At 40.3% G+C, this 12,620-nt stretch overlaps 1 protein-coding gene across 1 annotated transcript in view; it reads right to left on the bottom strand.

Moving 5' to 3' along the window:
* Nucleotides 1-11,677: 11,677 nt before the first annotated feature.
* The window catches only part of SNCA (synuclein alpha), a 102,340-nt gene continuing 101,397 nt past the window's right edge, over nt 11,678-12,620 (bottom strand). Inside the window, exon 6 of the mRNA XM_048847457.2 lies at nt 11,678-12,305. Within this exon, the coding sequence (XP_048703414.1) occupies nt 12,273-12,305 (33 nt within the window). The 3' untranslated portion in view covers nt 11,678-12,272. The remainder of the gene's footprint in view (nt 12,306-12,620) is intronic.

A 12,620-nucleotide genomic window follows, 5' to 3' on the forward strand; every position in this document is an offset into this window, starting at 1 on the left:
ACGAGTTTTAGTGCAGTTATGTGCCTGGATCCCTGAGAGGATGGTTCAAAGACGTGCATCTCTGCGAACAGGAGTCATTGGTTTCTTTGAGAGTCAGTCAGTCAATCAAGTTGTACATTGGACCAACTGTAACAAAGTGAACCAGCCAAGCCTCTTTATTACAACAGATCAAAATTAAAACAGTAATGCTTGACAATAGAATAGCCAGTCAGCCCTCTTGCGTGAAATTACATTAAAGAATTGAGAGATTAATTTAATGAACAACTTATTCACTGAATTTCACCTTTTGTGTGTTGATGTGGCCATGAACAGTCTGATTTTTCTCATGTGCATTCACTTTTCAAAGCTATTCACCAAATAATTCTTGCCCTGTCGTTGGTTTGCAAGTATTCATTGTGAGTATTCAGTATACAAATGAGCTGATTTGAATGGCTGCACAATGGATGACATGTTTCATTTCCTTAATTGCATGAACATAACTCTTAGAACCATGCTTCCTTGGCGATCACTTGTAATTAAAAAAACCCAAACATTTACCTTCAGCAAATGTTCTGGAATCTGCACTTAAATTCAGTGCTTGGATTAACATTCCTGCCCCAGTAAACTCAAAAGTGAATTAAAAGGGCATGAAAAGAGCCAAATGATTTTGTATTGCACAAATTAACGTTTGTATTTTATAAAAAAAAAAATTCCAGGAAAATATTTTTGCTCTATTTGCACAGCTCAAATTATTAGTCTGTCTCCACCCAGCGTAACTGGGGCCTTGTCCTCTGTTCTATTTGCCTCAAGTAGAATGACAAATGGGGATCTCAGAAACCTTGAGGTTATGATTTTTTTAAAGTCAGCCTTCCATGAGAGGATATAGATAGAACTCCATCAACAAAACACCTACATAACATAGCTCAGCGTGTTGTCTCGCTCTTTAAATTTGGCAGTTGCAAGCTCAGTTGACTTTACTTAGTCCTCTTCTTTCATTCCACATATTTTTTGTGCTTTCCTTAAGGAGTATAGCCATTCAACTTTAGTTTTAAAAAAGTATGAAAAGTGTGAACGGATTTTTAAAAAAAGGCAAACCATGGAAACAGCAAAACATCTGTATCCAGTTCTTTATTGCTCCCTTCCTCCCAAGTGCAAAGAGTCTAGGAATGCGAATAGGCACATCGGCCTAAACACCCACTTAGGTCCTGCTTCAATACCAACAAAAACGATACTTTTATTTGTTGATGTCAGAGCACTTAACGAGTGTTACCATCCCCGTTTTACAGGGGGAAAACAGTCAGAGGTGAGATGACTTGTCCATAGTGACACTGAGTAAATGATAGATTCTGGAATTGTCCAGCTCCAGATTCAGCAAACAAGGTTGTACAAGGCTGTTTGTCATCTAACAAAGCTATGTTGGAGCAGAAGCTGAACTTACCAATTGTTTTAAAATGTCCTATAGCTGCCACCAGTCCCTTGACCTAAAGCCCACTAAGGAGTCAACCTATCCAGGCCAGTCCTGCCTTGGGGGCAATGCATGGGTATACCACTACTGCAGGCACTGAAGGAAACACAATGCCTCCCAGAGCTCTAGAATCCACGGCAGCTCTGCAACCCTTTGTAACAATGCAGCATGTATTCTCCTCTGTCCACCTCATTTTATTGGCCAAAGGAGTCTGTGCAGGCCTCACACAGACTTCGGTTCAGGGCTGTCATTGTTCCAGCCCATGCAGAGGAGTGTGTCTGAGAGAGAGTTCATTGTGCCCTCTTCCCATCTTTGCACACCTGATCAGGGCCGGGAACAACCTTGTGGTATGTCAGCATGTTTTCTGGAGGATGAGCCTCTGCTAGTCAGTAGAGGAAAGCTGCCTCTGGAAATGCAGCAATGAAAGGGAGGCATTTCAGGTAACTTGCCTTCAGTGATGCTAAACGTTTCTGCAATTAAGTAAATTTACATCTTATGTAGGGTTGCAACACCTGCTTTTTGTTTACAGACACAGTAATTAGGAGCCTGGAGGCACATGAGACAAATAACAGTTTAAGAATTGCTTACCCGCACTGCAGGAGCTGGAGAGAGAGTTCTGGTCCCCTACAAAACTCCATCCACAACATCCTCCAGCAGGGTATCTAGTGACAATACACTTACCTGGTGAAACTCCACCTGAGAACCACCATGTATCATTCTCATTATTTATCATTTATATTCCAGCCATGCCTAAACGCCCCATAGTGCTAAGTATTACATAGTCACAGAATTGAAGATAGTTCCTGCCTAGCACTTACAATCTAAAAGATAAGACAACCAGCTAACGACAGACCACAAACAAAGCAAGTTGCCAAAAGTGAGGTACACTTTCTCCCTGCTTTCCACACATCACAACCCCCTCACCCTTCCTCCTCTCTGTTCAGCCAACCCCAAGTTCCCTTCTTCAGCTTTACCCATCTCCCATAGGGGAGCAATCCGCCTCACTCTGGTTTCATCAGCACTAACTTGCACTGGCTGGTTGATTAGGGTACAATGCTGTATCAAACGACTTCAAAGAGCTGTCTTTCGCAAGTTAATCCTTTCATGGCTGTCACAAATAGGAACTTCAGGAGCAGCTATAATATGAAAAAGCGTGTGAATATTTTGCAAAAGGGACTCAGGCTATAGTTGCACTGCAATCAGGGGCTGTAATTGCAGCACGTGGAGACATAGCTGAGGTAGCTTATTCTAGCTAGCCCAGATACTAATATAGCAGTGAAGTCACAGCAGCACATACTTCAGCATGGGCTAGCTGCCCAGGTAATTACCCAAGATTCTAGGCAGACTTCTACAGCCCACGCCCAAGCCCATGCTGCCACGGGTGCACTGCGATCCATACCCAAGCTAGCTATACTAAATCTAGGTTGAGTGTGTCTACATGTACTGCAATCACCTGATTGCAGTGTAGACATACCCTAAACGCTAACTGTGCTAGCCCAACATTTCCACACGAAAGATAGCAGTGCAGATGCCATGGCATGGGCTTCAGCGTGAACTAGCCATGCATGACCATACCTGGGATCCTTGCTGTGCTTATACAGGCCGTGCTGCTGTGTCTATGTTTCTATTTTAGCTGTGCTGCAATCACACCTCAACCTGAAGGGTAAACATACACCTAGAGATTTGGTACCTTCAGTCCCATTGAAAGTCATGCTCAAAAAGTCAAAGCCTCATGAAAGTCAAAGGCTACTCTGTGCACAAAGCCATATCTACACTGCAAACTTTTGCTGTCATCACTGTCAGTCAGGGATGGGAAGAGAGGTGATCTCTGACCATCATAGCCATGCACCGACTGTCGGTGCAGTTATATTGGCAAAACACTCCCAGTATAAACCTAGCCTAAATGGTTTTTGAGACTAGGACTGAGGCTCCTAAGTCCCTTTTGAATATGTCATGCTACATGTACATTGAATGCCCTTAAAATGCATTTATTGCGTTAAATATTTGTGACAATTCCACATTCTAAGAAATACCACAATTACTATCATTACTGCAAACATCATACATAATGGTAGTTGATGTCCACTGGGTTGAACGTATCTGTAAACACACACACAAGTATGTCACTACAGAAATGTTTAGGACCTGACCTACCTGTAAAAATAGAGTGCTCTGAAAAGCATGCAACAATCTCATGGGAAAAGATAAAAGAAGGACAATTAGGAAGACAGACAACTTTTCCAGAGGGTTTGTCCTCATGAAGATATTTAAAACTGTGTGTGTTACTGGACACATACACACTAACATATAGAACATTTCTGAAAATCAGAGAAGTAATACTTCCAGACTTCATGAACTCTGCACAACTATGTTTTCAAAAAGTTCCTGCAACTCTCCAGCTGGTGCACCCAACAATAAACCAAAATTATAAACATGTAGACACTAAAGAACTCAAATATAATGGGAGTCGGGTGGGGGAGGAAACCAGGTGTCTGCAGTGAAGAAACCCATCTGTCCAAGAAATGCATTAATATATTGGAAAAGGAACTCTTTCCATTTTCTGCACTGCAAGATCATCACCTATCTCACACACATAACAGCCTGAGATTTTGCTGGGTTTTCATAAGACTGAGAATGAAAAAGAAAATTAAAGGTTGTTGAATTTATCTTCATTTCATTCACACCTAAGAACATCCAGTTATTCAGATGAAATGTGTTGCTTTTTGTGCAATACTTGATCAGGGTGTTTTTAGGTGATAAATGAAAAGTTGAGCTTTTTTTTATTTCGGTTTTGTTACATAGCCCCAGTGCAAACTGAGTAGCGGGTCTTCAAGATGCAAAAGTGCCTCGAAGAAATTGCCACATCTCCCCTGCCAGTTAAAATTGCCACTTAGTTAGGGAAGTGAGATAAGATTTTATTTTGACCTCATTACATAGCATTTATAAATGACTGTTCTTTACACTTGCACCATAAACAAACAAAATTTATCCCCAGCAGTTCAACATAAAGATTTTGTCTTTTGAGTTAGGGTTGCTACTTGCAAGTATTTGTCTAACACTGATCATCAGGATGACTTAAGGGTGGCTTCACTGGATGGTAGATTAAATCTTACCAAATGCTAACATTTGCTGACCATCCATTTTGGTTTTTAAATATTTTAGGTGGTTTATCATTTCATTGTGTATGAATAAAAACAAGTTGGACAATACAGCATTGTATTCATATTTGCATTATACAGTCCTCTTCAGTGCTACTGATATAGAGTGTGTATATGTAACCTGTCATATTCTCTCAAATATACTTTTGCGGTCTGTTCATGTTGTGCAGAGAGCTGGTGGGGAGAGGGAAAATAGAGAAAGAAACGGAAAATAATAGAGCAAATACTCTGGTATACAAAGGCTACTTTGCAGTGCTCTGGTTGAGCAAACATCCCTACATTGAGTTTAAGTGGCTGCTTGGGGATTACATGTGTCTAGAGGAATTGCTAAGTGGTATAGAGCCATGTGCCTCCCCCAGGTAATGGACACAGGGAGTTAGTGCAGTGTAAGGAGGGGGGCACCTATCCTTTTTTCCCTGCCCTGACAGAGATCTTGCCCAGGCTCTTATCTCCAATCTTGGACACTCTAACCTCCTCCTTTGCCTTCCTAATACCCATATTGACCCCACTCAAATCCTTGTAAAATACAGCTTCTGCGATGCAATTGTGCTGTGTAGTTCTCAGATCCTACCACCCCACGTATAGCATTTGAGCAGCCATGGGATCCTCTGTGGTTTTGGAGGAGGGCATGAGCTGTGGTCTTTGCTTTGCTCTGCTCAGAGAGATAGCTGTCTCCTTGCCTGTTCCCTCATGGGCTCTCTAGACCCTGCTACAGCCTCCTCACAATATTTTAGAGCACTTCACCTGGAACAATGCATTCCAGTGAAAAGGAAACTGGGCAGTGAGGAGAGGGAAAAGAATGGAAGAGAAATTGAGGGCAGAAGTGTCAGAATATTCCAACATTATTAATGAGGTCAGTACTGCCAATCGACAACATATCCTTTAGCAAAGATCTTACGCAAATAATGGAAATGAGTAGATGCCATGCTCTTTTTCAAATAAATCTCCTATGGATAAGACAGACCAAACAAACCAGGCATCATTCTCACTCCCTTTCCAGAGAAATATACTGCACAGATACTGGCTGTTTCTAGAGTCTGGCATATAGATAGATTTTAACGTTAATGGAAAGGACAAAGTCCACCTTTGTGTTTCCTCTGAAGAATACGTTTCTAAAGAACCTCCCTTAACACGATAGGAAACTGGGTCTGCTGATACCTATCTCGTTAATTACCTTCTGGCAATCTCTTCTGTGGCTCCACCTGCTGCTTCTCCATCTGCTAGATTTTTTTTAGATCAAAGAAGCCCTTTTGTATGATACAACGAATGTCAGGCTTGTTGCAAAAAGGCTTATGGCTGATTTTAAGCAGTTTAAAAATGCTCATTATGAGTGTGTGATGGTTGCACCCCTTCTTTATATTGAAGTAACTAAATTTTAAAAAAAGTGAACCATCAAATACAGATTAAGAATATGACAAACACTGCGAAGAAACAAACATGGAGCTATTAAAGGCTAAATCTTCTCTATTGCACTGGTAATTCAGGAGTGACTGTTGAAATTAATGTACTTAGGCCTGATTCACAGCAGTATAAATGAGAGCAGCATTCAATCTTTTCACATGTGACTCACATCTTGGGCATATATTTATTTTTTATTTGTATGACAGTAGCATAGAGAGCTCCATTTGAGATCAGAGCTCTATCGAGCTAGACATTTGACAAACCGACACAGAGTGAAATTGTCCTTGCCCTGGAGAACTTAGACTCTAATTAGACAAGATACACAAAGGAAGTATTAACTCCATATTATAGATGGAAACTGAGGGCCAGAGGACTTGCCCAAGGTCACACAGCAGTCTGGCAGAGCCGGCAATCAAACCCAGATTTCCTGAGTCCCAGTTCAGTGCTTTAACCAAAAGATGACCCTTCATCTTACATTATATTTTAGAGTGGAAGAAAAAGAAAAGGAGTGGATTATTGAAAATTCACCCAATGATATCCATTTTCTTAAGCAGCCACTTAGGGCTGCCTTCTTTGGGGATGAAGCTGTTCTCTTCAGGCACATAAAGCAGTATAGGGCAAAAAGTTCCTTGCTGTGCTTTCCAGCTCTCCATCTGAATTATGGTACATCTGGGAATGACATTTACAGTGCTGAAAGGATTGATCCTCCCACGTTCTAGCAGCAACAGGTTCCATGCAGATGGAAGAGGTTTTGTCATGCTAAACGTAGCTCACACTGAGCCTTAGCTGGTGTAAATGGGTGCAGGTCAACTGAAGTCCATGATGTTGTGCCAATGTGCATCAGCTGAAGAGCTGGCCCCACCATCAGGGCTGGCTCTCTTTAAGGAGCCTGATGTACTGAACTTCTACCATCCACACTTTCCCTCTGCATTCTAAAGGGGGAAGAATTTGGGTCTGATCCAAAGCCCACTGAATTCAATGGAAAACCTCCCATTGACTTTGAATCAGGTCCCTGGCATATTCCCTCAGCAGTGGGCCAACTGGTCAATATAAAAGAGGCTGGAACGATGACTCATCCCACACATTTTGACTTAAAATTCCCTAAAGTCATAGGCTTCAGTCTCAGCCCTGCCAAAACATTCCACGATTGATGAAGATACGACCTAGACAAATGGTATCTAAAAAACAAAACAAAAAAAATCCCCCCCAACAGTTCCTGCCTTACCAGAATGGAGAGAAGACCAGGAAAACTCTTTGAAATCCACTGGGACCTCACCATGTTGATTTGCTTTGCCTGAGAAGAGCTTAGGTATCATGTTATGGGTGCTATAGAAGTCACTCAGATGAGGCCCATTTCAAAGGCCGTTGAAGTCCACGGGAGTTTTGACTGTAACTGGGCTTTGGATCAGGTCCCAGAGTACCCAGATAACATTGTGTGATGCATAAATATTTTATGGATACCTGTCGGCAAGACCAAGATACTGTCCACAACTGCACTTCAAGATGGGCTCCAGCAACTCAGCAAGTAGCACTTAGCAAAGCCTTTGGCGGCAGTAGCCTCCATTCTTGATGCTCTGTATTTGAGAATTACACTTTGATATCCAAGTCATTGGGCTCCATTCATCGCTGTGGTTAAGCCAGGGATGAACATAACCCAAAGTGTTTCCCTGCTTGTCAGGAAACTTCTGGGTTTGCTATCAGGTTTGCCAGAGCGAAAGAGTGAAAGATAGGAAAATGCAATGTGGAGGTGAGTCAAGGAGCAAAGAACCCCAGGAAAGCACATGCATGTCCCAGTGAGGAAAACAAGTTGTCATAAATATAAAGGGAAGGGTAAACCCCTTTGAAATCCCTCCTGGCCAGGGGAAAGCTCCTCTCACCTGTAAAGGGTTAAGAAGCTAAAGGTAACCTCGCTGGCACCTGACCAAAATGACCAATGAGGAGACAAGATACTTTCAAAAGCTGGGAGGAGGGAGAGAAACAAAGGTCTGTGTGTCTGTCTATATGCTGGTTTCTGCCGGAGATAGACCAGGAATGGAGTCTTAGAACTTTTAGTAAGTAATCTAGCTAGGTATATGTTAGATTATGATTTCTTTAAATGGCTGAGAAAAGAATTGTGCTGAATAGAATAACTATTTCTGTCTGTGTGTCTTTTTTGTAACTTAAGGTTTTGCCTAGAGGGGTTCTCTATGTTTTTGAATCTAATTACCCTGTAAGATATCTACCATCCTGATTTTACAGGGGGGATTTCTTTATTTCTATTTACTTCTATTTTTATTAAAAGTCTTCTTGTAAGAAACTGAATGCTTTTTCATTGTTCTCAGATCCAAGGGTTTGGGTCTGTGGTCACCTATGCAAATTGGTGAGGCTTTTTATCCAACATTTCCCAGGAAAGGGGGGGTGCAAGTGTTGGGAGGATTGTTCATTGTTCTTAAGATCCAAGGGTCTGGGTCTGTAGTCACCTAGGCAAATTGGTGAGGCTTTTTACCAAACCTTGTCCAGGAAGTGGGGTGCAAGGTTTTGGGAAGTATTTTGGGGGGAAAGACGCGTCCAAACAGCTCTTCCCCAGTAACCAGTATTAGTTTGGTGGTGGTAGCGGCCAATCCAAGGACGACGGGTGGAATATTTTGTACCTTGGGGAAGTTTTGACCTAAGCTGGTAAAGATAAGCTTAGGAGGTTTTTCATGCAGGTCCCCACATCTGTACCCTAGAGTTCAGAGTGGGGGAGGAACCTTGACACAAGTACATCCTGAGGAGTGTTAATCCTATGCAAGTTATTTTTCCAGATAGCGTACAATTTACTCTAACCTCATATTAATGTCTAGAGGGAATGTTCTGGCTGAAGTCTCAGTTGGTTATTTTGCGATGGTCATTTCTTGCATTTTTCCCTTTGGCAAATACAGTTTTCTCAAAACCATTGCATCAAAAGCATGTAGAGCAAATCTTAATGACGCCATGATTTACAGATATAAAAGCAATTAATGAGTCTATTTTGGAGTCATTAAAACAGCAATTAAGGCGGTCAAAATAGGGAAAAAGCATCACACTGTTTTCCCTAGAAAAATGGAATATGGAGAGATTAGTTATTGATTATTTAATCGGAGGATAGAGTATTGCTTTCAGTTCCCTTGATAACCTGGAAACCAGACTCCTAAGTCAAGGAAAAGAGCTTTTACTTTCTACTCATTTTAAACTGTACACTGTTCGCCAGCAGACATCGCTTAAGCAAACAGTATCACAATTGTACTGCCTTTTTTTAAAATATACGGGGCAGACTGTTTTTAAGATGATGTTACAGTAATATTTGTTTAGATCTCGCTTTACCAGGGTCTAACTCAGTTCTGACATTTGCAGCCCACACATTTGTTTTCATTGCACTGCAGGAAATAAGACAAATTGGCATTTAGCGTACCTGAAAAAGACGGTAAGGCAGCCCGAGAGGAAGCTAATTAAAATGCAGCACAGTGCTATATGACTGGATCACACTGTGTTGCCATCGCAACAGTGAGAACTTATGGGCCTTTCAGGCCATCTGAGAGCATGTTTTCAAGAGGTACATGAACCAAAGATATCCCCTGTAGTACATTAAAAATGTTGTTATACCATGAATGATTTGCTGACGTTACCCTAGAAAGAAAAGAATTAACTCTGAGAGGCACCGAGGTCTGGCCCATCTCAGGGATGAATTTATATAGTTCGTATTTTTCACGATCCTGTCCCGTGGCTCCCAACAGCTGGGCATATCTTCCCTCAATAATTCACTTTGATTTCCTGACTCAGAAAAACTAAGACTACCCCATATCTGAGGTGCAGGGAAGAGAAGACACTCAGAAATGTATGACATTTTCAAAGCTTTCTACGGAATTAGGCATCAGATTCCCCAAGGTAGCTTTGTCAATCTCAGCCCAAGTGCAACCGTTCTCAAACTGTTGCCCATTGGTGGGCCATGGAGTATGTGTTTGTCGGCATGGCTCCATGGTGCTGGATCTTCTCATTCGCTTCCATCTGCCAAACCACAATTAAAGGAGCTTAAATCGACATTCATAATTATAAAATTTACATTAAACATTCTTCTGATATCAATTTTCCATTGACGCAATTGCTGTAGTTGCCCTACCGATGTTATGCAATGGCTAATGGGAAGGAAAAAGGACTTTCAATGGGAATGTAGGTGTCTAGTCTAAGATACTCTATTGTGTTGCAGTTCATACTATGAATATGTCTGGGAATCCCTGATCCAGTGGATAAATAAGAGATTTTATTAAACATTTTGAGTATGATTTAGGTCCTGAGCCAAAGCCCAGTGAAGACAGTTGAGTAAACCCCATCCCACAAATTGACATTCGTGAGCTGCAGACCAGGAGCTAAATTATTACTTTTTCTGACTTTTAAATTCTGAGGTTTCAGTAAAGAATATTACTGTAGATGAAAAATGATTGAGAAAAAATTTTAATGCCATTTTAAAAAAAGTTCTCTATTCCAGCGCTCTCTCTCATTTCAAACATTTATTTAGCAATGCAGCACTGGTAAAAGAGATCTAGGAGTGATAGCAGAGAGGAAATTAAATGTGAGGTTGCAATGCAAAATGAAACCAAAATGCCTGTGTTGTTTTTTTTTTTGTTGGGGTTTTGTTGTTTTTTTTTTGACTGCAGAGACCTCACATCAAGTCTCCCTGCACACAATTCTAGTGAGACCATGCCGGGAATTTTACGTTCAATTCTGGGCATGCCAATGCCAGAGAAATGATTAGTGTTGCCTGGCAGATAGGACACTGGATCAGGACTCAGGAGACTTGGGTTCTATTTTTAACTCTGCTACTGACCTACTCTGTGACCTTGAGCAAGTCACATCACCTCTCTGTGCCAGTCTCCTCATCTGCAAAATGGGGATAATGATATTTACCTGCATTAAGATCTACACATGAAAAGCATTATATACGAGCAAGGTTTTATTGAAAAGAGAGGGTCTGAGGAAAGGTAAAAATCCTACTTGTGACAATATGCATCATAAAAATGTAGATTAAAAAAATAATGTCGTGCAGGTTAGAGGTGAAACTTGAATCCAAGGATAAAAGAGTAGCCTGAATAACAAGGGAAAGAATTGAAATGTCTCTTTATATCTACATATCCCACTCCAGAGAAATGTATCCAGTCAGCACAGTGAATAGAGAGATACTTAGCTTTAATAAAGAACTAAAATTCAGTGCTGTAAAACAGTAACCACACAATGGGTCTATTTTTGGGAAAACAAATTATAGTCAAATTTTACCTGACACAAATACAGTGCAACCAATCCATCACTCAGCTGGTTTCTCCATATCTTGGTATTTTAACTACCTCGAGATGATGATTCTTCATAGGTTCTTACAATTTCCTGATAAACTGCTGCATTTCATTGTTGACGACCTCTTTTGTTTCTTGATTCTTTATGACTGAATTTATTGTCGCTGTCAAAACATCTATTTTGTAAACTTTTATTGAATAAACCACACCCACAAACATAGAGGGCCATATCTTCAGCTGGTGTATAATTCATCCTCCCATCTTTTATACTGCTCCGAGTGTAATTTTTTTTTCGCCGCAACTCCTTCACAATGAGATACTTATCCTGAATTATTTAACATATACTCTTAGAAAGGAAAGAGTGTGCTGTAAATCACCACCAATATGAAAGTTCATTTTTTAGTGAATTACATTTTATTTGCTGCAGTTGAACACCGTTATTTACAGACATACATTAATAAAACACATCACAAAACAATAAAAATGTTGTTAATATTTATAGGTGCATAGTTCATGCTCAATTACTTTATATATATATAATATGTATAAACAATTCTCACAATAAGTTAACCCCGAGACAGAGCAATAATATGAAACAAAAAAAATCCTTGTATCAGAAACAATACCAAGTTACTGACAATCTAGCAAGAAAACATGTACAGCTTTAGAAATAAGTAATAGACACTTAGGTGGTTTTTTAATGTTTTTTTATACTTTTAAAACTTGAAGCCACAATATCCACAGCACGACAATGCCCCTGCCACCCCGTTGTTTCATTTCAGTGGGAGGGAATCACTGAAATGAAAGCTGGGTGCAGACCCAGACACTCAAATCATTGCTGATAGAAGACTTCAGAATACACTGTTAAAAACTGTAATAAAAATAATAATAAAAAAAAATTTACAACTGGGCACATTGGAACTCAGCACTTGTACAGGACAGGACATCTTTGTTAGTAGATTTCAGAAGATAGAAAGAGGGAAGACATTTTCATGCTTCAGGTTCATAATCTTGATACTCTTCCTATTGAGGAGAGCAAAAATCAAAATTGGAAACATTAAGGGAAAAATCTCATTTTAGGCCCAATTCTATTCCCATTGGAGTCCATAGAGAAAAGGCCACTGATTTTATTTAGAACACAATCTGGCTATTTATCTTTATTTGGTTGGCATTACTTTAACATGTTTTCCAAATACTTAATTTACAAGAGAAAGGTATTTACAGATTAATTAGACTTCCCGTGAGATTAATTTGCCATTCACCTTCCATATCAATGGCTAAGATTACTTACGGCTTTTGATATCTAGAGAATTCCCAAGAGAACTAATGGGCAAAGAG

Source organism: Caretta caretta, chromosome 4, assembly GCF_965140235.1.
Source record: "Caretta caretta isolate rCarCar2 chromosome 4, rCarCar1.hap1, whole genome shotgun sequence".
Classification (NCBI taxonomy): domain Eukaryota; kingdom Metazoa; phylum Chordata; order Testudines; family Cheloniidae; genus Caretta; species Caretta caretta.